Here is a 27,226-nt window from a genome sequence, read left to right on the forward strand (position 1 = left end):
CATACAATATGTCAAATATAAATATTGAACAAAACGTATGCAACCATAACAGCACATTGTGTAACATTACCACGGTTTTATATTGAAAATGTAGCAGAGCCAAGGGCAACACACCTCGCTAATTGAAGGTCAGGCAAGTAGGAGGGTAGGAGGGTACAGTAACACAGATACCAATGGAAGCTGTTTGCAGAGCGTTTTGTGTGGTTTACACGTTGTATTTATCGAACGCATGCATCACATTTTATGCGTTAATGGCTTGACAGAAGAGGTAGCAGAAGGTGAATGTTGAACTTTTGTTGCACACATATCCATATGGTGCTGCGTACCATTTTTGCTCTTCGTACTGTAGGTGTGATCGAGGCGTTAGCATCTTAACGATTTCAAGGCATGCCTTGGAGCTCATTTTGCTCTTTGTACTGTAGGTGTGATCGAGGCGTTAGCATCTTAACGATTTCAAGGCATGCATTGGAGCTCCTGTATCAAACGTAACATCACTACTTGTTTGATCGAATATGAGTTTCGCAATGATTAGGTTGTTACGAGTATACTGTAATAAATAGAGCACGTAACATTCCAGGAACTTTGCGAACAAATACTTTATATCGGAGTTGTGTCTGTTGCTCACACGCTTATCTGCCCTCTCATTGGCTAGAATGGTACGACCTGATCTTTCCCCCCTAGGTTTTTCTACCTGAAAATACGCGATACCGGAAAGTGTTGTGTATTCGCGAACCAAATTCAGGAGGAGCCTGAAACGCGGGTGGCTTGACTGGGTTTTGCGAGTCTCGGCTCTCTTGGCCGCAGTGGACGATATAGACTACTCAAATCGGTTAATAAGGTTCGAGTTGTCATAGTAATAGCAGGCAGGTTAAACAAATATACAGATTATGATATAATAGATATTAATCGAATGCATCTATTTAATTTATTTCCAATGCAGAGTGTGGGTCGTGGCTCCACCTAAAATAAGACTCTGCCTCCTTATGCAGATTGGCCAGACCCGCCCTCTCCTAGAACCGGGTAGTTCAGCGCTCCGGCGATTCTCAGTAGATTACTCTCCGTCTTGTAGGTCCTCGTTAAAGACTTGTCCTCCCGGGATGTTCGACCTAACAAAGGAATGGAATCTGTCGTTCGCCGGCTGCGGGTTCCTGGGGATCTATCACATCGGAGTGGCCAGCTGCCTGTTGGAACAAGCGCCCTACCTTATCAAAGGTGCCACCAAGATCTACGGTGCTTCAGCTGGTTCCCTCTCCGCCTCGATGCTCGCCAGCCAGGCATCCATAGGTAGGCTACAGTACCCTACACTGGCCCCTTGATTTCACCGGTCCCTGTCATCAGTTGATTGCCTGGATGGAGACTTTTACGCACAAGGAGTAGTCCTCTCTTTCATGTGTTTAGGGCAACTTCAGATTTGCAGTCAAATTCACTTTAAAGAATAATAACTTGTGGTCTTGAGACATGGGGTGAAATTACATGAACAATGCTGGAAACTTTGCTCCTATTTAATAGTTAGGTTGAATTTAGAATTTTTAAAAAGGCTACACTTTTCTCATGTTAAAAACGGCAAATTATGTATAATTTGAGCCAAAATACATGCCTGTGTATAAATATGGTAGCCTTCCACTCATTGATCATGTCACACCATTGATGAAAGTCATCTGGGTCAGTTATAGGACTATTGACCTATTGGTCCTTTGGATCAGGGGCCTCCCAATGGCACTGATGGATCTCGCTGACTTGGGACACACATGCAATCACGATTAAGAGCAAATATAACCTTGCATCACATAGAACTGACTTAGAGAGTAGTTCTTAGCTGACTGTCGATACCTGGCCTTTTTCCCTCTCGTAATTTTGAACCCTAGAACCTTTATAGTCAAGAGACTAAGGAGTAGCCTGCAAGGTTTCTTGGAATCAGTTCATACCTGTCCCAGTTGTATCATGTTTAAATGAGAGCGTGTTAAAGAGGGTGAGAGATTGAAAGAAAGAGTAATAGAGGGAGACATTTCGCTACAACCGCAATAACATCTGCTAAACACGTGTATGTGACCAATACATTTATTTATTTATTTGACTTATAGAGTGAACAGTCAATATAGGGGTCATGAACCTTTTACCACTGTGGGCTTTAAACAGGGGTCTGCACAGAGCGTTTCCTGGTAGTCTTAAACAAATCGACTTTGAGACAAGAGTATACACATCACACATGGTTATGGGCTTAAATTGAAGAATACACCTGTACCATGTATGATATGGAGTTGAAATGTATTCCATTTTGAGATTGCATCCCAATATTACACTTTATATACACTATATCACAGAAGACTAAAATATAACAAAACGCCTGGTTTGTTCATTGAGCTGTACACTAAGGTGACTAGTCAAATATACTCAGCTGGTCAACCTCCAGTGATTCCCCAACATCTTGTCAACATGTGCCTGGAAAAATTATGCTGATATCTTATACCAATCTGACTGAATGTTCTTTTGTCCATACCCAGGCACCTCTCCAAAATGTAAAATTGTGTAAAATCTTTCTGCAGCAATTCTATGGAGAAAAATTACATTATTTGATGTAGAGATTACTTTTTTCATGTGTTCATGAATGTTTGTGTCTAGGCTCGGTGGCCAAAAAAACTCTCCAAATACATTTACGGTTTTAGACCTATTCACAAAATATCTTACAGATATCCTCCAGGCCCTTTCTCACTCTCTCTCATCATGTTACAAGCTGACAGGCACAGACCGTAAAAGCCTCAAGCTCACTCAACTACACCTCCCCTTCTCCAGCCTCGACCAGATAAGAATGTGGCTCCACTGAGTTGACCAATCAGCAGCGAGGAGACTTGACAGGCAATGCACTATTGTGACCCCATCAACGCCAACTTTTATATCACCGACAACAAGTACATCACCCCATCTAGTGGGGAGGTGTCAATTAAGCAGGTCATGACAGTTGAGCTGTGTTGAACATGTAGCTGTACCGAACACAGGCCCACAGCCCATTTGAACTGTTTCAGCTTTACTCAATGTCAATGTTATACAGGCACTACGAATACAGAGCAAACGACAGGCAAGGGGAAGACAGGTAGCCTGAGTTCATGTCACAGTTCAGGGGATGTACAGATATCTATAGATGTTTTTATGTGCACGCAAAGGGGAGCTCTGGTCAGGTACTCCACTGAGGTGTGTAATAGTACTTCGTTTTGTGTAATCCGGGGAGAGGTTGTATCACAGAGATTCCTGTAAAGTGAAATACAATTATGTAAATGTCTAGTATTTTTGGCCTTGGATTTTTGGTCTTGGATTTTGGTCTTGGCTATAAAACGCTAACTCAGCCAGCCAAAAGTACCTGTGGTAGGTGAGGATGGAGGAAAGTGACTGGTGTGGATCAATTGATTCGTCCAGGAGAGAGGTTTCATATGAGCAGGGGTTTGAACATCATTCCTGAAATAAAATAGATGGCGCTGGCAGCTCTTCTTCTAGGTTTGTTGTGTGTTATTTCTTACATAATTAACCCAGAATGTTTTTTTGTGTTATTACATACAGCCGGAACTAACTTTTTGATATCAGAGCGGCGGTAACTCACCAGCATTACGACCAGAATCAAATAACATTTTATTTGTCACAGCGTCGAATACAACCGGTGTAGACCTTACCGTGAAAGGCTTACTTACAAGCCCATAACCAATAATGCAGTTCAAGAAAAATTATTTACTAAATAAACTAAAGTAAAATATATAATAAAAAGTAACACAAAATAACAATACAGAGGCTATATACAGGGGGTACCGGTACTGAGTCAATGTGCGGGGGTGTCAATATTATCGCTTGCACAGTGCTCTTTGGGATGTTTAAAGCTTGGGAAATCTTTTTGTATCCAAATCCGGCTTTAAACTTCTTCACAACAGTATCTCGGACCTGCCTGCTGTGTTCCTTGTTCTTCATGATGCTCTCTGCGCTTTTAACGGACCTCTGAGACTATCACAGTGCAGGTGCATTTATACGGAGACTTGATTATACACAGGTGGATTGTATTTATCATCATTAGTCATTTAGGTCAACATTGGATCATTCAGAGATCCTCACTGAACTTCTGGAGAGAGTTTGCTGCACTGAAAGTAAAGGGGCTGAATAATTTTGCACGCCCAATTTTTCAGTTTTTGATTTGTTAAAAAAGTTTGAAATATCCAATAAATGTCGTTCCACTTCATGATTGTGTCCCACTTGTTGTTGATTCTTCACAAAAAAATACAGTTTTATATCTTTATGTTTGAAGCCTGAAATGTGGCAAAAGGTCGCAATGTTCAAGGGGGCTGAATACTTTCGCAAGGCACTGTATATATTGTATTCTACTGTATTTTAGTCAATGACACTGACATTGCTCCTCCTAATGTTTATCAATTTCTTAATTCCATTCTTTTACTTTTAGATTTCTGTGTATTTTTGTGAGTTGTTATACATTACTGCACTGTTGGCGCTAGGAACAAAAGCATTTCGAAACACCCACAATAACATCTGCTAAACGTGTATGTGACCAATAAAATTTGATTTGAATTATTCAAAAAGCTAAAAAAAAAAAAAATGCATAAGGTCTACACAATATGTGCTTGGTAACGCCCATGAATGTGTGGTAGCGTTAGCCTGCCAACTAAGACAGATAACATTACCATTAACAACGCTTCCAATAAAAGATGCACCAAAAGGGTTTTGCCGTTGAAGAATCCACGTTGAACAGCTGTTGATTTATGACCGTCAGTGGAGGCTGCTGAGGGGAGGACGGCTCATAATAATGTCTGGAAACCATGTGTTTGATGTATTTGATACCGTTCCTCTGATTCCGCTCCAGCCATTACCATAAGCCCATTCTCCCCAAATAAGGTGCCACCAACCTCCTGTGATGACTGTGTTTTCTGAGGGGAGAGAGGCTGATAAAGATCTCAACTGGTGATTTGGCTGGCTGAGGGACTGTTTGACATATGTTAACTTGGGTTGGGCCCCCCAGATAGTATATGAATATGTCATAAGCCATGACATTTTTTTTATTACAGGAAATTTGCTTCACAGCTGCAAAATATTCTCTATGCCCCATGCACCAAATACAACAGGTGTCAACTTTACTGTGAAGGGCTTAAGTAAGAACATTTGCACATAAAAAAAGGAAATGGGAACACAAAATATACGAGGCTATATAAAAGGAGTACCGGTACCGAGTCAATGTGCTGGGGTACGAGGTAGTTGAGGTGATTTAGGTGAAATGTACAAGTAGGTAAGGGTACAAGTGACTAGGCAATCATAATAGATAATAAATAGAGTAGCAGCAGCGTGTGAAAGTGTGTGTGAGAGTGTGTGTGAGAGTGTATGTAGTGTGTGTGTGTGATTGTCGCTGTAGTATGTGTGAGTGTATGGGTGAGTCCAGTGAGTGTGCATAGAGCCAGTGCAAGAGAGTCCGTGCAAAAAAAGTCAGTCACTGCAGATAGTCTTGGTAGCCATTTGATGAACTATTAGACTACCTCAGTATTTTCTTATCACCAATAGATTTTCTTTACTAGAACACTGTGTATAACAGTCTTCAGATCCATTCCATCCAAGTGTAGACAAGATGAACACATATAACTAGCTCAGTACAGGTGCAGAGCAGTAAATAAGTTAAACCAGTGGAGAAATGTTTTGTGAGCTACAGATCACTGTTTAGTTCCCTTGAGAATTAATCTTCCTTTGAATAAAAAACATCCAATTCCTCCCAGCGGAAGGCCCAAACACAACTAACACACTGTCTCTCTGTCTCTCCCCTCCTCTAGCTAAGTGCTGTGAGGATGTGATCGAGACAGTAAAGGAGGCCCGGAAGCGTAACCTGGGTCCCCTCCACCCCTCCTTCAACCCGGTTAAGATCATCAGGTCGGGCCTGGAGCGTGACCTGCCCGCCGACGCGCACACACTCGCCTCCGGGAGGCTGTGTGTGTCACTCACTCGCGTATCTGATGGACAAAACGTCATCGTGTCCGAGTTCAAGTCCAAGGAGGAGCTCATCCAGGTGAGTGTCCCCACTCAACCCACCTGGGTTGCTATTCACAAAACATATCCGAGTTGGAGTACTGATCTAGGATCAGTTTTGCCACTTAAATCATAATGGATTGGAGTTGGGACCTGATCGTAGATCAGCGCTCCTACTATGAAGCACATTGTGAATATGGGCCCTGAACACCCCTGAGCACTTAAGTTTTTCCATATCCCAATAGCATCGAATAGTCCCCGCGATAAGCAACTGTTCAGGGAAGTCAGGAACCAATACACACAGTCAGTCAGGAAAGCTAAGGCCAGCTTCTTCAAGCAGAAGTTTGCATCCTGTAGCTCCAACTCCAAAAAGTTCTGGGACACTGTGAAGTCCATGGAGAACAAGAGCACCTCCTCCCAGCTGCCCACTGCACTGAGGCTAGGTAACACGGTCACCACCGATAAATCCATGATTATCGAAAACTTCAACAAGTATTTCTCAACGGCTAGCCATGCCTTCCGCCTGGCTACTCCAACCTCGGCCAACAGATCCGCCCCCCGCAGCTACTCGCCCAAGCCTCTCCAGGTTCTCCTTTACCCAAATCCAGATAGCAGATGTTCTGAAAGAGCTGCAAAACCTGGACCCGTACAAATCAGCTGGGCTTGACAATCTGGACCCTCTATTTCTGAAACTATCCGCCGCCATTGTCGCAACCCCTATTACCAGCCTGTTCAACCTCTCTTTCATATTGTCTGAGATCCCCAAGGATTGGAAAGCTGCTGCAGTCATCCCCCTCTTGAAAGGGGGAGACACCCTGGACCCAAACTGTTACAGACCTATATCCATCCTGCCCTGCCTATCTAAGGTCTTCGAAAGCCAAGTCAACAAACAGGTCACTGACCATCTCGAATCCCACCGTACCTTCTCCGCTGTGCAATCTGGTTTCCGAGCCGGTCACGGGTGCACCTCAGCCACACTCAAGGTACTAAACGATATCATAACCGCCATCGATAAAAGACAGTACTGTGCAGCCGTCTTCATCGACCTTGCCAAGGCCTTCGACTCTGTCAATCACCATATTCTTATCGGCAGACTCAGTAGCCTCGGTTTTTCGGATGACTGCCTTGCCTGGTTCAGCAATTACTTTGCAGACAGAGTTCAGTGTGTCAAATCGGAGGGCATGCTGTCCGGTCCTCTGGCAGTCTCTATGGGGTGCCACAGGGTTCAATTCTCGGACAGACTCTTTTCTCTGTATATATCAATGATATTGCTCTTGATGCGGGCGATTCACTGATCCACCTCTACGCAGACGACACCATTCTATATACTTCCGGCCCGTCCTTGGACACTGTGCTATCTAACCTCCAAATGAGCTTCAATGCAATACAACACTCCTTCCGTGGCCTCCGACTGCTCTTAAACGCTAGTAAAACCAAATGCATGCTTTTCAACCGTTCGCTGCCTGCACCCGCACGCCTGACCAGCATCTCCACCCTGGATGGTTCCGACCTTGAATATGTGGACATCTATAAGTACCTAGTTGTCTGACTAGACTGTAAACTCTCCTTCTAGACTCATATCAAACATCTCCAATCGAAAATCAAATCAAGAGTCGGCTTTCTATTCCGCAACAAAGCCGCCTTCACTCACGCCGCCAAACTTACCCTAGTAAAACTGACTATCCTACCGATCCTCGACTTTGGCGATGTCATCTACAAAATTGCTTCCAACACTCTACTCAGCAAACTGGATGCAGTTTATCACAGTGCCATCCGTTTTGTCACTAAAGCACCTTATACCACCCACCACTGCGACTTGTATGCTCTAGTCGGCTGGCCCTCGCTACATATTCGTCGCCAGACCCACTGGCTCCAGGTCATCTACAAGTCCATGCTAGGTAAAGCTCCGCCTTATCTCAGTTCACTGGTCACGATGGCAACACCCATCCGTAGCACGCGCTCCAGCAGGTGTATCTCACTGATCATCCCTAAAGCCAACACCTCATTTGGCCGCCTTTCGTTCCAGTACTCTGATGCCTGTGACTGGACCGAATTGCAAAAATCGCTGAAGTTGGAGACTTTTATCTCCCTCACCAACTTCAAACATCTGCTATCTGAGCAGCTAACTGATCGCTGCAGCTGTACATAGTCTATTGGTAAATAGTCCACCCATTTTCACCTACCTCATCCCCATACTGTTTTTATGTATTTACTTTTCTGCCCTTTTGCACACCAGTATATCTTCCTGTACATGACCATCTGATCATTTATCACTCCAGTGTTAATCTGCAAAATTGTAATTATTCGGCTACCTCCTCATGCCTTTTGCACACAATGTATATTGACTCCCCTTTTTTTCTACTGTGTTATTGACTTGTTAATTGTTTACTCCATGTGTAACTCTGTGTTGTCTGTTCACACTGCTATGCTTTATCTTGGCCAGGTCGTGTTGCAAATGAGAACTTGTTCTCAACTAGCCTACCTGGTTAAATAAAGGTGAAATAAAAAAATAAAAAATATTTGTCCTTTCACCTACTGGCCTTGCCATTGACTGTTTACATGTGTTGTATGTAATGTAAACTGGGTTGGACTGTGTAACATCTCTCTCTCTCTCTGATGTGTCTACAGGCACTGCTGTGTAGCTGTTTCATCCCCATATACTGTGGCCTGATCCCTCCATCCTTCCAAGGAGTGGTAAGTGCCCAAGGCCCTAATGCCTCAACTGCTTTCTTACGTTTCTTTGAACACTGTTTCCTTGTTTTCTAAGAAAAAGCAGCAGATGTTAGACTGGGTTTATTATGGTCTCGTCTCTAATGCCTTTATTGCTCAGGTCATAGTCATAAGGTGGCTAGGTTCAAGTGTAGCGCAATGTTGTGTTTTTCTGTTTGTGTGTCTGTCTGTCTGTCTGTCGGTCTGTGCATACACTCTGGTACTTGTTCATGTGTCAGTCTACCTTACTCTATGAGCTAATCAGCCCGTGAACCATTTCCCTTGGCAGACCAGTGGTGTATTATATACTTCCAGACTGGTTTCTGGCCTCAGCAGATTGGGACCAGGAAGTCCAGGTTTGCTCCATTCTAAACTGAGTCACTAGGACATAGGAGCACAGTCCTTCAAAACATCAACTACCATATATCAATGACCTATCAAAGTATTCTCTTTCTCTCTCGTACGATTCTGACTCAGGGGAAGAACTGGCTCAGAGCCATGTCTACATTGTGACTGAGCACATGAACACACAGACCTGTCTAATATGCTAACCACACCGCCACTCGTTGCATTGCAAAATAAATATATATGTACACATGCATGTTGTTCAACCATTTAATCTAAAGTTCTTCCGCGCGTCAATGAGCGTCTGCGTAGCCAGGTTGGCTGCTAACCGCCATGTAAAGTCCACAGATGAAGACTGAAGGAGGAGAGATTACTAGAAACAAACTCGGTTTCCCCTTTTTAAATGGTGGGAGTAGAGAGAACACTATTGTATGTGAGACTCAAAATGGGTCCAAATTCTACTAAGATCCAGAAAAAAGGATCTATGTGCATTTCAGGTCAACTAACAACCCAATGTTTTTGCCAACCTCACTGCCAAATTGAGTCTTAATCTGGCTTTGGAACTGGCACTGATATCCTTTTTTCCCTTAGATGTCCTAAGTGTTTTACACAAGAAAAATGTTAATTATGCACAAATCTGTACTTGAAATGGAGCTGCATCGTGCAATTACATAAGACTGGCAAAAATGATTAATTCTCCAAATAGTACTGTCGGTCTGTTTGGTCATGATTTGGCAGTGTGGAGAAGCTGGCTTAGGGGAAATCTTGTGCTGACACGCCATGCCTAATATGCCCACAAGGAAAATGTTTCCTTGAATATGTCGTATCGTATACATTCGGTTTCAGTGATAACCGAGTTGGGTTAAGTGGCACGTTTTCTTTTTTTAGCAGAAGATATTTATAATAGATTTTCCAACTATTATTTACTTCCTCTCTTCTCAAAATACCTAGCGGTCTCTGTCAGTGCTTAAGTGGCCTATGTGCTATATCTATTTCGGTCTCGGGCACACGGCTGTTTAAAGAGGGCGACCCTCTACATATTTTACTGGTTCGTGACTCACTGACACCTCCCCCGGTTAGAGGGGAATAAAACAGCCCAGAGTTAACACGCACAGGAACTTTCATCATACACAGGAGAAGATGTACATGGGTATGGTTCTGTAATGGACTGAAATAGAGAGGGAGTAAATATGCTATACAGGAGACAAATGCACTGTCCTGGATAGATATGTTCAGAGTACGATAGAATGAGATATGGTATAGCACAACAAGGACTGTATCTAATAATGACTTAATAACCATGCATTACATAGTAACACCAGATTAATGACGAGCGTGACAATAGCACAGTAAGAATGATGACACGGACTGTATATTATACAAATATTATCCTATTTCACAGCAACACACAAGAGCAAGGACTCTTTGCATACATTATCAGTAGTAACATAATAACAGGAATGAGAACTACATGGAATAGTGCTATTCTAGCACATACTACAATGACAACAGCGACATCAACTTACTTTGTAGTCACAAATCGAATGCACATCTGTTCACCCGCACTCCAGACTGGAATAACACAGTTTATTTACAGGGCAATATTTACTCCCTTGGAGAGTGTGGGTCAGGCTGGCTAGCCAATCAGGGCCTGGAGAGATTGCATGGCTAGAGCATGCACAGGGTTGAGACACATTGCTACTGTCTGATTGGCTGAAGCCATGAGCTGGAGGAGATATTGATATCTTAGGTGAGGGGGAGAAAGAGTGAGGATGGGTGAAATTCAGACAGCGTGGCTCCAGAAAGCGAATTAACAAATACTTACACAAAACAGTGAGATAGTGCCCTTGGAAGGGGGATGCTGTAACAGCTACAGTGGGGCCAAAAAATATTTAGTCAGCCACCAATTGTGCAAGTTTCCCACTTAAAAAGACGAGAGAGGCCTGTAATTTTCATCATAGGTACACTTCAACTATGACAGACAAAATGAGAAAAAAAAAATCCAGAAAATCACATTGTATGAATTTATTTGCAAATTATGGTGGAAAATAAGTATTTGGTCAATAACAAAAGTTTATCTCAATACTTTGTTATATACCCTTTGTTGGCAATGACAGAGTTCAAACGTTTTCTGTAAGTCTTCACAAGGTTTTCACACACTGTTGCTGGTATTTTGGCCCATTCCTCCATGCAGATCTCCTCTAGAGCAGTGATGTTTTGGGGCTGTTGCTGGGCAACACGGACTTTCAACTCCCTCCAAAGATTTTCTATGGGGGATGAGATCTGGAGACTGGCTAGGCCACTCCAGGACCTTGAAATGCTTCATACGAAGCCACTCCTTCGTTGCCCGGGCGGTGTGTTTGGGATCATTGTCATGCTGAAAGACCCAGCCACGTTTCATCTTCAATGGCCTTGCTGATGAAAGAAGGTTTTCACTCAAAATCTCACGATACATGGCCCCATTCATTCTTTCCTTTACACGGATCAGTCGTCCTGGTCCCTTTGCAGAAAAACAGCCCCAAAGCATGATGTTTCCACCCCATGCTTCACAGTAGGTATGGTGTTCTTTGGATGCAACTCAGCATTCTTTGTCCTCCAAACACGACGAGTTGAGTTTTTACCAAAAAGTTATATTTTGGTTTCATCTGACCATATGACATTCTCCCAATCTTCTTCTGGATCATCCAAATGCTCTCTAGCAAACTTCAGACGGGCCTGGACATGTACTGGCTTAAGCAGGGGGACACGTCTGGCACTGCAGGATTTGAGTCCCTGGCGGCGTAGTGTGTTACTGATGGTAGGCTTTGTTATTTTCGTCCCAGCTCTCTGCAGGCCATTCACTAGGTGTGGTTCTGGGATTTTTGTTCACCGTTCTTGTGATCATTTTGACCCCACGGGGTGAGATCTTGCGTGGAGCCCCAGATCGAGGAAGATTATCAGTGGTCTTGTATGTCTTCCATTTCCTAATAATTGCTCCCACAGTTGATTTCTTCAAACCAAGCTGAGAGCCAGAAATCTTGGTTGTTTGTAGGTGACAAAATACTTACTTTCCACAATCATTTGCAAATAAATTCATTAAAAATCCTACAATGTGATTTTCTGGATTTTTTTCTCTCTCATTTTCTCTGTCATTTTGTCTGTCATATTTGAAGTGTACCTATGATGAAAATTACAGGCCTCATCTTTTTAAGTGGGAGAACTTGCACAATTGGTGGCTGACTAAATACTTTTTTGCCCCACTGTATATTGATGTGTCTTACCCCTTGGAGAATTTGTCTGGCATTCATTCTAAGTTGATAGCCTTTATACATTATAAGAGATGTAGAACAGTCATATCTGTCAGCCCTGAGACATCTTGACCACAGTATGCCTGGGGTCTTGTTCTGTGGAGAGGCTGTGGTCCTGATGTAAGGAAATAGTGAAACAGGCTTGTTTAAATTTGTGCATGGGTCCAAAAACACCCAATTATTCTCACTTTCTCGCTCTCTTCCTCCTCCCTGTCTCCCCCTCTTCTCTCTGTAGCGTTACGTGGATGGGGGAATAAGTGACAACCTTCCTCAGTCGGAGCTGAAGAACACCATCAGCATCTCTCCGTTTTCGGGTGAAAGTGACATCTGTCCACGGGACACCTCTTTCAACTTCCACGAGCTTCGTCTCACCAACACCTCCATCCGGTTGAACCTGAGCAACATGTACCGCCTCAGCAAGGCCCTGTTCCCCCCAGAACCCAAGGTCCACACTTAGCACCTATTTCTCTATCAAGAACCTAGAAGGGATCTTTGGCTGTCCACATAGGACTCTTTGAAGAACCCTTTTTAGTTCCAAGTAGAACCTTTTTTGGTTCCATGTAGAACCCTTTCCACAGAGAGTTCGACCTGGAAACAAAAAGGGTTCTCCTAAGAACCACTCAGAGTGGTGGACGCCCGCTATGACTGCTTACCAATGCGTTATTTATGGGTTATGAATGTGTTAGGAAGTCGTTATGTATGCTCTGTCAGGATCCTCCTTAGTCCCATTCATTAGATGTGGTTGTTTATGCCTGATTGTAAATGTCTTATGTATGGGTTATGAATGTAATATTAAATGTTTGGGTTACGGTATGTAACCCAGGTTTCCTGAGGGAGACATCTCACTATGAGACACGCCTTCTTCGGCGGGTCATTGGTTGAATCCTTATTCAATCACGCCTAACAGGCCAATCAGAGCTTTATGGGTGTATGCCTTGCATGTCTATATAACACCCTGTACTGCTCTGGTTTCCTCATTCTAAGAACTACCTCTTACACAAGTCGTGCAAGAGGTGCAATCTGGTGAGATGTCTCCCACATCGCCTACACTGAACTGAGCTTAAATACGGTAACCCAAAGTTTTCTTTCAGTCGACTCGGTTTGACATCTCACTATGGGATACTTGCAAATCACACCGATTGCCAGTAGTCAGTTTCCTGAGAAGCCTGTTTTGGTACATGTACCTGATGGTACATGTAGAGACTGTATCCTGAGGGCGTCCCTAAGGACTCAGGCAGCTTCCCCCTGTGCAGTGAACATGAAATGCTGGGGGACCCCTGCGAATTGTAGTCTGTACCCCTGGTCTACGGTGCGTGGAACCCAAGGGGAGACTGCACATGCATGACACTGCTCTCTGTCAGAAGTAAGGGAACCCGCCTGTCCCCTGGGGGGGACGGGGAGCTCTGTGGCAGTCACCCCACTGGGGCAGATCCGCAGGTTGATTGTTTTGCATGGGAACATTCTGAACCATTACCCTCGGACCGTGGGCCGGGATGTGATGGGAACTCTTTATTTGTGAACTATACTTTGGGAAGAGTAGTGTTGACCCACCCCAATGAGGGCTTATAGGTCTTGAGGGGGGCTCCTGTGCTACACCTATACCATGTGTAAACGAGCTTGTGGGTCTTGACGCAGGACTCCTGAGAAGACCCTGGTCATTAAGGTCAAACGAACTCTTCCGGATCTTCGAGCACTAGGTGTGCCGCTTCTTCCCCTTCCCTCCGGATGAAGCTGAGGGTGTCTCCGCTGCTCGTTGCTTGGAGTGACGCCTGTGCCCTGAGGCACTGCGTTGCTGGTGAGCATACTGTGTCTGTCCTTGGGTGGTAAATGCAGGAGAAGCCTGCTGAGGCTTCTTAGGGATCCTCCAGTTCTGGGAGGGAAGGCTCATGTTGACGACCTGGGCAAATGTGGGCTTCTGCGGTTTCAGGGATTGTTTCTGTGGTAACAGGGAGCCCAGTGCCTCAGTCTCCTTTTTCTTAGAGTCAAACCTGGCCTGTATCTCCTATAAGGCTGGTCCAAAAAGTCTGGTGGGATCAATCTGTCCATTGAGAATCTTTCCCTTCTCCCTCTGACACCCTTGCGTTGTTCAGCCAGAGGGCTCTCTGGCCGGCGGTCGCGTGCGCAGTACACTTGAGTGTGCTGGTGGTATGGTCGGCATGGTGACTTAGCTCCATTAGCTTTCCCCGGTCGTCGGTGCCACCGTTCGCCAGGGAGTTGCATAGCTCTCTAACCTGCACCACCATGTGGACGGAGATGAGGGCAGCTGCGTTCACAGAGCGTCCCACATGAACTGCAGATCTGTAGATTCTCTCATACACAAATGCTGACTTTGTTGTCCTTAAGCCATTTTGCCACAACTTTGGAAGTATGCTTGGGGTTTTCGCACCAAAGTATGTTCAACTCTAGGAGACTGAGCGGTATGATGGTTGCGTGGTCCCATGGTGTTTATACTTGCGTACTATTGTTTGTACAGATGAACGTGGGACCTTCATGCATTTGGAAATTGATCCCAAGGATGAACCAGACTTGTGGAGGTCTACAATTGTTTTTCTGAGGTCTTGGCTGATTTCTTTTGATTTTCCCATGATGTCAAGCAAAGTGGCACTGAGTTTGAAGATAGGCCTTGAAATAAATCCACAGATATACCTCCAATTGACTTCTGGATATCAGGACAGCGATCCCTCACCTCAGATTAGACAAAGATTTCTTCAACAACAAGCAGGACTCACACGATATTCTCCAAACACCCCACAGGGCAGACATCCCAATTATTTGCAAAAGTAAGCGACGCAGAGGACGAAGAGCCGGATACCTCGTCCGGACCCGCAGAAGGCAACTAGGAAAGCTGCCGTTACCGTCAATATTACTCGCCAACGTGCAATCATTGGACAATAAACTAGACGAGGTACGATCATGAATATCCGACCAACGGCACATCAAAAACTTTAATATCCTATGCTTCACGGAATCGTGGCTGAATGATGACATGGATATTCAGCTAGCGGGATACACGCTGTACCAGCAGGATAGAACGGCACACACTGGTAAGACGAGGGGGGGTGGTCTGTGCATATTTGGAAACAACAGCTGGTGCACGAAATCTAAGGAAGTCTCTAGATTTTGCTCGCCTGAAGTAGAGTATATTGTGATAAACTGCAGGCCACACTACTTGCCTAGAGATTTCTCAGCTATACTTTTCGTGGCTGTTTATTTACCACCACAGACAGATGCTGGCACTAAGACCGCACTCAGTCCGCTGTATAAGGAAATAAGCAAACAGGAAACCACTCACCCAGCGCTCCTCGTGGCCGGAGACTTTAATGCAGGGAAACCTAAATCAGTTCTACCAAATCTCTATCAACATGTTAAATGTGCAACCAGAGGGAAAAACATTTCTAGATCACCTGTACTGCACACACAGAGACGTGCACAATGCTCTCCCTCGCCCTCCATTTGGTAAATCTGACCACAACTCTATCCTCCTGATTCCTGCTTACAAGCAAAAATGAATGCAGGAAGCACCAGTGACTCGGTCTATTAAAAAAAAAAGTAAGATGAAGCAGATGTTAAACTACAGGACTGCTTTGCTATCACAGACTGGAACATGTTCCGAGATTCTTCCAATGACATTGAGGAATACACCACATCAGTCACTGGCTTTATCAATAAGTGCATTGAGGATGTTGTCCCCACAGTGACTGTACGTACATATCCCAAACAGAAGCCATGGATTACAGGCAACATTCGCACTGAGCTAAAGGGTAGAGCTGCCGCTTTCAAGGTGCAGGACTCTAACACGGAAGCTGACAAGAAATCCCAGAATGCCCTGCGATGAACCATCAAACAGGCAAAGAGTCAATACAGGGATAAGATTGAATCATACTACACTGGCTTCAACGCTCGTCGGATGTGGCAGGTCTTGCAAACTATTACAGACTACAAAGGGAAGCACAGCTGCGAGCTGCCCAGTGACACGAGCCTACCAGACGAACGAAATAACTTCTATGCTCGCTTCGAGGCAAGCAACACTGAGGCATGCATGAGAGCATCAGCTGTTCCGGACGACTGTGTGATCACTCTCTCCGTAGCCAATGTGAGTTAGACCTTTAAACAGGTCAACATACACAAGGCTGCGGGGCCAGATGGATTACCAGGACGTGTGCTCCGGGCATGTGCTGACCAACTGGCAGGTGTCTTCACTGACATTTTCAGCATGTCCCTGATTGAGCCTGTAATACCAACATGCTTTAAGCAGACCACCATAGTCCCTGTGCCCAAGAACACAAAGGCAACCTGCCTAAATGACTACAGACCCGTAGCATTCACGTCCGTAGCCATGAAGTGCTTTGAAAGACTGGTAATGGCTCACATCAACACCATTATCCCAGAAACCCTAGACCCACTCCAATTTACATACCGCCCAAACAGATCCACAGATGATGCAATCTCTATTGCACTCCACACTGCCCTTTCCCATCTGGACTAAAGGAACACCTATGTGAGAATGCTGTTCATTGACTACAGCTCAGCGTTCAACACCATAGTACCCTCAAAGCTCATCACTAAGCTAAGGAACCTGGGACTAAACACCTCCCTCTGCAACTGGATCCTGGACTTCCTGACAGGCCGCCCCCAGGTGGTGAGGGTAGGTAGCAACACATCTTCCACGCTGATCCTCAACACTGGAGCTCCCCAGGGGTGCGTGCTCAGTCCCCTCCTGTACTCCCTGTTCACCCACCACTGCATGGCCAGGCACGACTCCAACACCATCATTAAGTTTGCTGATGACACAACATTGGTAGGCCTGATCACTGACAACGACAAGACAGCCTATAGGGAGGAGGTCAGAGACCTGGCCGGGTGGTGCCAGAATAACAACCTACCCCTCAACGTAACCAAGACTAAGGAGATGATTGTGGGCTACAGGAAAAGGAGCACCGAGCACATCCACATTCTCATCGACGGGGCTATAGTGGAGCAGGTTGAGAGCGTCAAATTCCTTGGTGACCACATCAACAGTGGTCCTTCTGTAGCTCAGTTGGTAGAGCATGGCGCTTGTAACGCCAGGGTAGTGGGTTCAATTCCCGGGACCACCCATACGTAGAATGTATGCACACATGACTGTAAGTCGCTTTGGATAAAAGCGTCTGCTAAATGGCATATATATTAACAAAATCTATGTCTTATGGGTATCATGTGTCTCTTTTATATGAGCAGTATATTTATTCAATCTACCTCTTGCATATGATCCCTTAGGTATGATCTATGTGTTTTCTTTGACAGGTCATGGCAGAGATATGTCAGAGTGGCTACAAGGACGCCCTTCGCTTTCTTGAGGAGAACCGTGAGTATAACTAGGTTGCCTTTGACAGTAGTAGTGGGCTGTGCTAAGATCATAAGCTAATGTGACATACATGCAGTGAGCATCAATGATGTCAATTGTACAGGGTTCAACATGAAGTATGGAGTAAACCAACGCTTATTTATGGTGTAATATTCGTATAGACAGACGGGTTGGCTGACAAGGTCACGAAAATGTGCGCACATCGATGGTGGCGGAAGCCGTGCTTTGTTATGATTCTGAACAGTCAGATAGCTAGCAACAATGACAAGAAGCTGCCGTGTGGGGACTTGTAGGTGGCTAGCTTCAGTTTTATAGTTTATACCAGGTTTCTAGGTTTATCTTGATTACCAGGTCTTGTTTTGAGGTGTTTAGACTGATTTCATGTCAATACTAATATGGCTAGCTAGCCAACCAACAACTTTAACAATGTATTTAAGTGACAACAAATGCTCATTGTGCAATTGTATCTATGGTTTCAATAAACATTGAGACAAAATATAGTTTACATGTTGTCAACAACCTAAGCCAACTGTGTCTGTTTTGCCCCATAGTTGCCATGCGTCGGTTTTGTTGCTAAACAAACAACATGTCTATGCTGCATTATAAAGATGATGAATGTATTGTTTATGATGTCAGACCTGCTGAAGCTGGAGTGTCCGACTGCCGGCCCCAACCCCAACCTATCAGAAGCCGCCTGCTGCAAGCCCATCGCCATGGAAACAACAAAGAACTGGATGTTCTGGCGGCTCCGCCTCCTGAGGAAGCAACACTGGTGGTTGGATGAGCAGATTGTTGACAACCTGCCAACCCAAATCAAAAAAGGTAGATGGGTCAACCTAGATCAGGGATTGGCAACTGGCGTCACGCTTTTATATATATGATATTTTTTTACTCAGCCGGGGTCTCAACTTACTCTTGAGAGTTCGTATAGTAGAATACACAAGGTACAATTTAGTAAGATGGTTGTGCATCAGCGGTTTTTCTCTTGATATGTCAGTCACTAACCAGGTTTCCATCAACCATTTAATGCAGTTGAATTACCTGAAGCATTAAAAAAGGTCACCACCAGGCTGATGAAAAAATGAAATGCCAGTACAATTTTATAGATGCAGACATGGCAGGCACTAACTCATCACAACCAGCCTTTTATCCGCAAAAAGTCAGTTTGATGAAAACACATCTCTGGTGGGAAAATGTGCATATTGTTTTATGCAGATTTGATCATATTCACATGAAAATCTGTCGCAAATTGGATGGAAACTTAGCTACTCCGTCACTCAATTAGCCCATGTCAGCATTTTTGGGGGGGGGTTGATAAATTCTAATTTAGCCAACTATCTAAACTTACAGTAATCATGATCATGGTTGAATTACAGATCGGGGAGCCCCCAATGATTTCGTTAGTCACTCAGATATCATATTAAAAACGGCTAAATCTTCTCTCCGCCCCATGGCAAAATGTGTAGAATTGCAGCAAACTTGGGTTTAAAACTACAACATTTTCTCTCTGCCCAAAGGCAGAATGTGTAGAATTGTAGCAAACTTGGTTGAAAACTACAACATTATCTCTACGCCACATGGCAGAATGTGACGAATTGCAGGAACATAACTCTTAAACTGCAATTTTTTCCTTCTGCTGTCAAGAGGGGGGCTGTGGTTGTTGTGTGTATCTGAAAGTCATCTGAGGCTGTGCCCGTGTCAGCGAAGTGTGACATGTTGTGTCTCTATGACTGTAGTGTTTTGTGAGGCGTGCCAGCAGAAGCCTGGTCTGTATGCTCAGGTGTCTGAGATGCTGCCGGTCAGAGTGGCCTCCTACATGCTCCTGCCCTGCACACTACCTGTGGTATCGGCCTACTCAGTGGGCAAGAGGTAAGTCTACATCCTATACCACTACTAGTGCTACCTACCACAAACTAACAAGCCCTCAATGAACTCAATGCAGTCACAGTAGCTCAAACAGCAACCAATGACAACAGTAACGCAAACAAATCAGCTTTTAAAAAGCCCAGAAATATCCTTTAGCATAACTATCCTTTAGCATACAGCAACCTCATTAGCCCACCACAGCAACCAAATATCTACCCTCTGTTCTGTTGGCGAACGTGCAATCACTGGAAAATAAACGGAATGAGCTCTGTTCGAGACTATCCTATCAATGTGATCTGACGAACTGTAATATCCTATATTTCTCAGTTGTGGCAAAACAAGGACATGGTAAATATAAATGTATTTGGACAGAACGGTGGCGTCTGAGAAGCTCAGGGGAGGTGGTGTGTGTGTCTCTTTGTTAACAACAGCTGGTGTGCGATCGCTAATATTAAGAAAGTCTCTAGGTTCTGCTTTCTTGAGTTGGAATAGCTCATGATAAGCTGTAGACCATACTATTTACCGATGCGACACTTAGATCACATTCAACGAGCTGTATAGGGCTATAAGCAAACAAGAAAATGCTCCTCGTGGCCAGTGACTTCAATGCAGGAAATCCGTTTCACCTCATTTCTACCAGCATGTCACCTGTGCAACTAGAGTCCAAAAAACTCTAGATCACCTTTACTCCACACACAGAGATGCATACAAAGTTCTCCCTTGACCTCCATTTGGCAATTCTGACCATAACTCTATAATCCTGATTCCTGCTTACAAGCAAAAACTCAAACAGGAAGTACCAGTGACGGGCAAAATGTGGAAGTTGTCTGATGACGCGGACAGCACTGTTTCGCTAGCACAGACTGGGATATGTTCCAGGATTCATCCGATGGCATTGAGGAGTTTACCACATCAGTCACCAGCTTCAATAATAAGTGCATCGACGCGGTCGTCCCCAAATTGACCGTACATACATATTTATTGTTGCCATGGATTGTAGGCAACATCCGCACTGGCCTAAAGGCCAGAACTGCTGCTTTCAAGGAGCAGGACACTAATGTGGATGCTTATAAGAAATCTCGATACTCCCTCCGACGAACCATCAAACAGGAAAAGCGTCAATACAGGACCAAAATCGAATCTTACTACTCTGGCTCAGACGCTCGTCGCATGTGGTTGGGCTTGCAAACAATCATGGATTACAAAGGGAAACTGTCCAGTGTTGCGAGCCTACCAGACGAGCTAAATACCTTCTATGCTCACTTTGAGGCTAGCAACACTGAACCATGCATGAGAGTACCAGCTGTGCCGGTTGAATGTGAGATCACGCTCTCGTTGCCGATGTGAGTAAGATCTATAAACAGGTTAACATTCACAAGGCCAGACGGTTGATCAGGATGCATACTCGGAGCATGCGCTGACCAACTGGTAAGCGTCGTCAGTGACATTTTCAACCTCTCCCTGATCCAATCTGTAATGCCTATATGTTTCAAGCAGACCGCCATAATCCCTGTGCCAAAGGACGCCAAGGTAACCTGTCTAAATGACTATCGCAGCACTCACATCTGTAGCCATAAAATGTTTTGAAAGTCATGGCTTACATAAACACCATCATCCCAGACACCCTAGACCCACTCCAATTCACATAACTCCCCAAAAGATCCAGTTTACGCAATCTCTATTACAAGGTCTTCGAAAGCCAAGTCAGCAAACAGGTCACTGACCATCTCGAATCCCACCGTACCTTCTCCGCTGTGCAATCTGGTTTCCGAGCCGGTCACGGGTGCACCTCAGCCACACTCAAGGTACTAAACGATATCATAACCGCCATCGATAAAAGACAGTACTGTGCAGCCGTCTTCATCGACCTTGCCAAGGCTTTCGACTCTGTCAATCACCATATTCTTATCGGCAGACTCAGTAGCCTCGGTTTTTCGGATGACTGCCTTGCCTGGTTCACCAATTACTTTGCAGACAGAGTTCAGTGTGTCAAATCGGAGGGCATGCTGTCCGGTCCTCTGGCAGTATCTATGGGGGTGCCACAGGGTTCAATTCTCGGGCCGACTCTTTTCTCTGTATATATCAATGATGTTGCTCTTGCTGCGTGCGATTCCCTGATCCACCTCTACGCAGACGACACCATTCTATATACTTTCGGCCCGTCATTGGACACTGTGCTATCTAACCTCCAAACGAGCTTCAATGCCATACAACACTCCTTCCGTGGCCTCCAACTGCTCTTAAACGCTAGTAAAACTAAATGCATGCTTTTCAACCGATCGCTGCCTGCACCCGCATGCCCGACTAGCATCACCACCCTGGATGGTTCCGACCTTGAATATGTGGACATCTATAAGTACCTAGGTGTCTGGCTAGACTGCAAACTCTCCTTCCAGACTCATATCAAACATCTCCAATCGAAAATCAAATCAAGAGTCGGCTTTCTATTCCGCAACAAAGCCTCCTTCACTCACGCCGCCAAGCTTACCCTAGTAAAACTGACTATCCTACCGATCCTCGACTTCGGCGATGTCATCTACAAAATGGCTTCCAACACTCTACTCAGCAAACTGGATGCAGTCTATCACAGTGCCGTCCGTTTTGTCACTAAAGAACCTTATACCACCCACCACTGCGACTTGTATGCTCTAGTCGGCTGGCCCTCACTACATATTCGTCGCCAGACCCACTGGCTCCAGGTCATCTACAAGTCCATGCTAGGTAAAGCTCCGCCTTATCTCAGTTCACTGGTCACGATGGCAACACCCATCCGTAGCACGCGCTCCAGCAGGTGTATCTCACTGATCATCCCTAAAGCCAACACCTCTTTGGCCGCTTTTCGTTCCAGTACTCTGCTGCCTGTGACTGGAACGAACTGCAAAAATCACTGAAGTTGGAGACTTTTATCTCCCTCACCAACTTCAAACATCAGCTATCTGAGCAGCTAACTGATTGCTGCAGCTGTACATAGTCTATTGGTAAATAGCCCACCCATTTTCACCTACCTCATTCCCATACTGTTTTTATACTGTTTTTATTTATTTACTTTTCTGCTCTTTTGCACACCAATATCTCTACCTGTACATGACCATCTGATCATTTATCACTCCAGTGTTAATCTGCGAAATTGTAATTATTCGCCTACCTCCTCATGCCTTTTGCACACATTGTTTATAGACTGCCCCTTTTTTTCTACTGTGTTATTGACTTGTTAATTGTTTACTCCATGTGTAACTCTGTGTTGTCTGTTCACACTGCTATGCTTTATCTTGGCCAGGTCGCAGTTGCAAATGAGAACTTGTTCTCAACTAGCCTACCTGGTTAAATAAAGGTGAAATAAAAAATAAAACAATCCACACTGCCCTTTCCCACCTGGACAAAAGGAACACTTACGTGAGAATGCTGTTCATTGACTACAGCTCAGCGTTCAACACCGTAGTGCCCTCCAAGCTCATCACTAAACTAAGGACCCCTGGGATTGAACACCTCCCTCTTCAACTGGATCCTGGACTTCCTGCCTGGCCATTCCAGGTGGTGAGGTTAGGCAACAACACATCCGCCACGCTGGCCCTCATCACTGGGGCCCCTGAGGGGTGCGTGCTTAGTCCCCTAGTGTACTCTCTGTTCACCCACGACTGGCAGCGCACGACTCCAACACCATCATTAAGTTTGCCAACGATACGACGGTGGTAGCAGACCTGATCACCGATGACAATGAGACAATGAGCCTATAGGGAGGAGGCCAGAGACCTGGCAGTGTGGTGCCAGGACAACAACCTCTCCCTCAATGTCAGCAAGACAAAACAGCTGATTGTGGACTACAGGAAGGGGAGGGCTGAGCATGCCCCCATCCACATCAACAGGGCTGAAGTGGAGCAGGTCGAGAGCTTCAAGTTCCTTGGTGTCCACATCACTAAGGAATGATCATGGTCTACATCACACCAACACAGTTGTGAAGAGGATATGATGCATCTTCCCCCTCAGGAGCCTGAATAGATTCCTCAAAAAATTCCAAACTGCTCCTTTGAGAGCATCTTGACTGGTTTTATCACCGCTTGGTATGGTAGCTGCATGGCATCCGACCACAAGGTGTTACAGAGGGTAATGTGTACGGCACAGTACATCACTGGGGCCGAGCTCCCTGCCATCCGGGACCTCTATACCAGGCGGTGTCAGAGGAAGGCCCTAAAAATTGTGAGACTCCAGCCACCCAAGACATTGACCGTTCAGCTTCCACCCCTAAGCTATAAGACTGCTGAATAGTTAAATAATTAATCAATAGCTACCAGGAATATCTGCATTGACCCTTTTTGTACTAATCTCTTTTGATTTATCACATAGGCTGCTGTTACCGTTTAATCTATCCCGTTGTCTAGTCATTTTATCACTACCTATATGTACATATCTACCTCAATTACCTCGTACCCCTGCACATCAACTCGGTACTGGTACCCTGTGTATTTTGCCAAGTTATCGTTACTCATTGTGTATTTATTCCTTGTGTTATTCTTTTTTTATTATTTGTCTTTTTTATCTCTGCATTGTTGGAAGCATGTGACAAATACAATTTAATAGGTTGAGGTTTCTTACTAAACCCAATCAATTTGAATGTCCTGCACAGGGCCGCCACCTAGTGGACATTGTAACAATAGGCAAGTCAATCCACCACTGGGTGGTACATCACAGTACATTGACTCTTCTTGTCCCTCTCCTGTACTCCAGGTTTGTGGAGTGGATCCCAGAGGTGCCTGCAGATATGCGTTGGCTAGCTGGGGTGGCTGGGGATGTGGCTGGGAGCGTGTACAGACAGACCCGGAGAGGAGCACCAGCAGACATAACCAGGTGAGAGACATGGAGTTTCTACTACTGGGTTATATTATGGATGGATGGAGTCTACGTGTAGATTTGGATGTATGTCATACAGTATGAATAAAGTCTAATGGCCTTGTGTGTTTTTCTTTTTGCAGTGATGGTTCCCTGAGGAATTGCATGAGCCTGCCCCTACCCCTGGACAGTGACGGACCCAGGGAGAGAGACTGTCACCTCTCCGTGTTCGCTCGTTCTGTTCTCAACTTCCAAAGCCAATACTGGAACATCCCTGTCCCCCCCCCTTCCCACTGCTCCACCAGCCCCCACACGCCCAGCCCCTCCCCACGACAGATCTGCTTCAGTGTTCATTTTGGCACTCTTTTTTAGATTCATTCTAGTCTGGCATTTTGACTAAAATATCATTAAATCTTAGTCACATTTTTGTGATTTGAATAATGATTTAATCATTGTTAAAATGATAAAAACAGAGCCATTTTAGTCAACTGAATGCACTTTAATTTGAGTCATATTTTAGCCTCATTAGCCACAAACCACATATCCATCCAGAGTTTTTATGGGAGTAAAGTCAAACCAAAGATTTTTATAACTAACCCAAGATGGACCATAACTACTGAGATGGTAGGTTATTCAAGAAATAAGTTGTTCTATCTAACGTTCAAGCAGGAAAGCATGATTCCAGATACACTATTTTGATGTGCAACCTAATCCAGTGATTGTCATGAATTGCGAATTGATATATTTATGAATTGTGAGTTGTTATATTTTATTGTTAAAATAGGGCTCCAGAATTTGATATTTTTTGTTCAATAGAGATGAATTTGCCTATATCGTTATGTGCACTAATATCATAGACAAATTTATTTTGGGGCTTATACACCACATGATAAAGTAAAAACTCAAAACACATTAGCTAGATCACTAATACTAAATATAATACCCACTACTAGTAGCCATGTATTAATCTAAAAGTAAATGTAATGTCCTTTTTGTTGCAGTTGTAGCCCTGCTACCCTCGCAATAGCGCATTTCACAGGCTTCGTATCTTAAAGCCATATCTAATATTTTGATTGTAAAATAGTTGCTATTTTTTTTATTTAACTAGGCAGGTCCACTAAGAACAAATTCTTATTTACAATGCCGGCCTACACCGGCCAAACCCAGATGACCAATTGTGCGCCACCCTACGGGATTCCCAATCACTGCTAGTCATGATACAGCCTGGATTTGAACCAGGGTGTCTGTAGTGATGCCTCAACCACAGAGATGTAGTACCTTAGACTGCTGTGCCACTCAGGAGCTCAATTGAGCTGAATATTATGGAAATGACAAATATAAAGTATACCCACAGAAAGCTGAGCACAGTAGTTGCTTCTAAAGCTATTTATTTCCTGCAATTGGATTTTGAAATGTTATATTGAAATGCTATACAATCAAGAAGCCTTTTTTCTCTCTCCTGGAGTGCACACAGTGGCTCCAGCGAAACAAGCCAAGGGACTGGGCAGACACTTTCATTGCAGGAATCATGAGGATAATGCACTTTACTGTTTGACCAAATCATGGTCTTAGCCACCCAAAAAAATAGGACTTTTTTTTTTAATTATTTTTTTAAACTTTTGAGTGAGGTGAACATGTCATGAATGTTCAGCTCGCACGGCACCCAATACAAACGCCATTAAATGGTTTCAGTCTAGAGCCTTGCCCCTTGACATACTGTAGCTATATTGTAATCAAAGTTGTGTCATAAGTAGTGGTCTGATACTGTAGGTTGCAGCAAACCACAAAGCTAGCACTATCAATCAGTTATTAACCTATTTGAGCGATTAAAGAGACGGGTGGGAGGAGCTATAGGAGGACGGGCATTTTTGTAATGTCTGAAATGGAATAAATGGAACATATCAAACATATGGAAACCACATGTACCAGCTAAAGTTCCCTCCCACGGGGCCTGTCTATAGTGTATAGGAACTGAAAGGTGGATTCGGATAGGCAAAACATGGTCATGTGATCGAATAGCTTTGGGATCTAGAACTGTTAGACACACTATTGACTCAATCATGTATTTTGATCACTCCACCAATCATATTTTATTCTACAGTACACATTGTAAAACATTTAACCAGCTCACACCCTCTGCCAGTGAATTATTGTTTGGAAATGCACATTTTATAAATCACTTTGTCTAGTTTTACCAGATAACGTGTTATCACTACCTACTTACCTACAGTACCTACATGCCTACAGTACCTAACTACCTGTGTTCAGTCAAATGTAGCATTCATGCCTCCTTCCTAATGGACTGTTGACCTGAGTTGACGTTGACTTCCTTGACTAAGAGCTGTGTGTTTTCCTGAATACTATTAGACAGGACCCTTGAACTGAACTATGAACTACTGTGATGAGCTGTGATGTCAAGAAATTTGAATCACAATATCTCTCAATGTTGACCATTGCTTTTGAACAATAACTTTAGGTGCATAGGATTCACAATTTTAATGGCATAATCAAATGTCAAATTTAAGTTACCACACTGCCCCATTTATAGTAGGGTACATACTGTACTTGTATTTATAATGTGTGTAACACTGTGAAAACCTCTATCTACTTGTCCCTAAGATGGCAGGTGGTTAAGATGTCCCTAAGATGACCTAGTGGTTAGCGGTATATTTCTTAAATATACTTTACTGTTGTTATTTCACATTAAGGACCTTATCTTAATAACAAACGCAACAACGGTTTTTATGATGGGACCTTCTGTGTTTAAATATACTGTAAGTATTAAAATCCTATTGTGAAAAAAATATTACATTTCCCTTGACCGGGTGATGCTGAATGTAAAAAATGTCTTAACTTA

General features: G+C 44.2%; 1 protein-coding gene and 1 long non-coding RNA gene across 2 annotated transcripts in view; one reads left to right on the forward strand and one right to left on the reverse strand.

The window, feature by feature from the left end:
- The window catches only part of LOC127914606 (uncharacterized), a 32,247-nt gene extending 21,557 nt beyond the window's left edge, over positions 1–10,690 (reverse strand). The window contains exon 1 of the long non-coding RNA XR_008089019.1: positions 10,575–10,690. This is a non-coding gene — a long non-coding RNA (uncharacterized LOC127914606). The remainder of the gene's footprint in view (positions 1–10,574) is intronic.
- Positions 741–27,226, forward strand: LOC118372257 (patatin-like phospholipase domain-containing protein 2). Its single transcript, XM_035758076.2, has 9 exons — positions 741–1,284; positions 5,802–6,034; positions 8,623–8,688; positions 12,571–12,780; positions 17,619–17,679; positions 18,316–18,501; positions 19,416–19,548; positions 24,268–24,387; positions 24,513–27,226. Exons 1-9 carry the CDS (start codon positions 984–986, stop codon positions 24,739–24,741), a joined length of 1,539 nt encoding a protein of 512 aa, XP_035613969.1. The 5' UTR covers positions 741–983; the 3' UTR covers positions 24,742–27,226.

Source organism: Oncorhynchus keta, chromosome 33 (assembly GCF_023373465.1).
Source record: "Oncorhynchus keta strain PuntledgeMale-10-30-2019 chromosome 33, Oket_V2, whole genome shotgun sequence".
Lineage (NCBI taxonomy): Eukaryota > Metazoa > Chordata > Actinopteri > Salmoniformes > Salmonidae > Oncorhynchus > Oncorhynchus keta.

Bases quoted from the DNA above. Each gene is read 5' to 3' on its own strand.
- LOC118372257 (XM_035758076.2), top strand. From the start codon at position 984: ATGCAGATTGGCCAGACCCGCCCTCTCCTAGAACCGGGTAGTTCAGCG. The intron at 6,035-8,622 runs GTGAGTGTCCCC...ATGTGTCTACAG, and splicing joins CCAAGGAGGAGCTCATCCAG to GCACTGCTGTGTAGCTGTTT. The intron at 8,689-12,570 runs GTAAGTGCCCAA...TTCTCTCTGTAG, and splicing joins CTCCATCCTTCCAAGGAGTG to CGTTACGTGGATGGGGGAAT.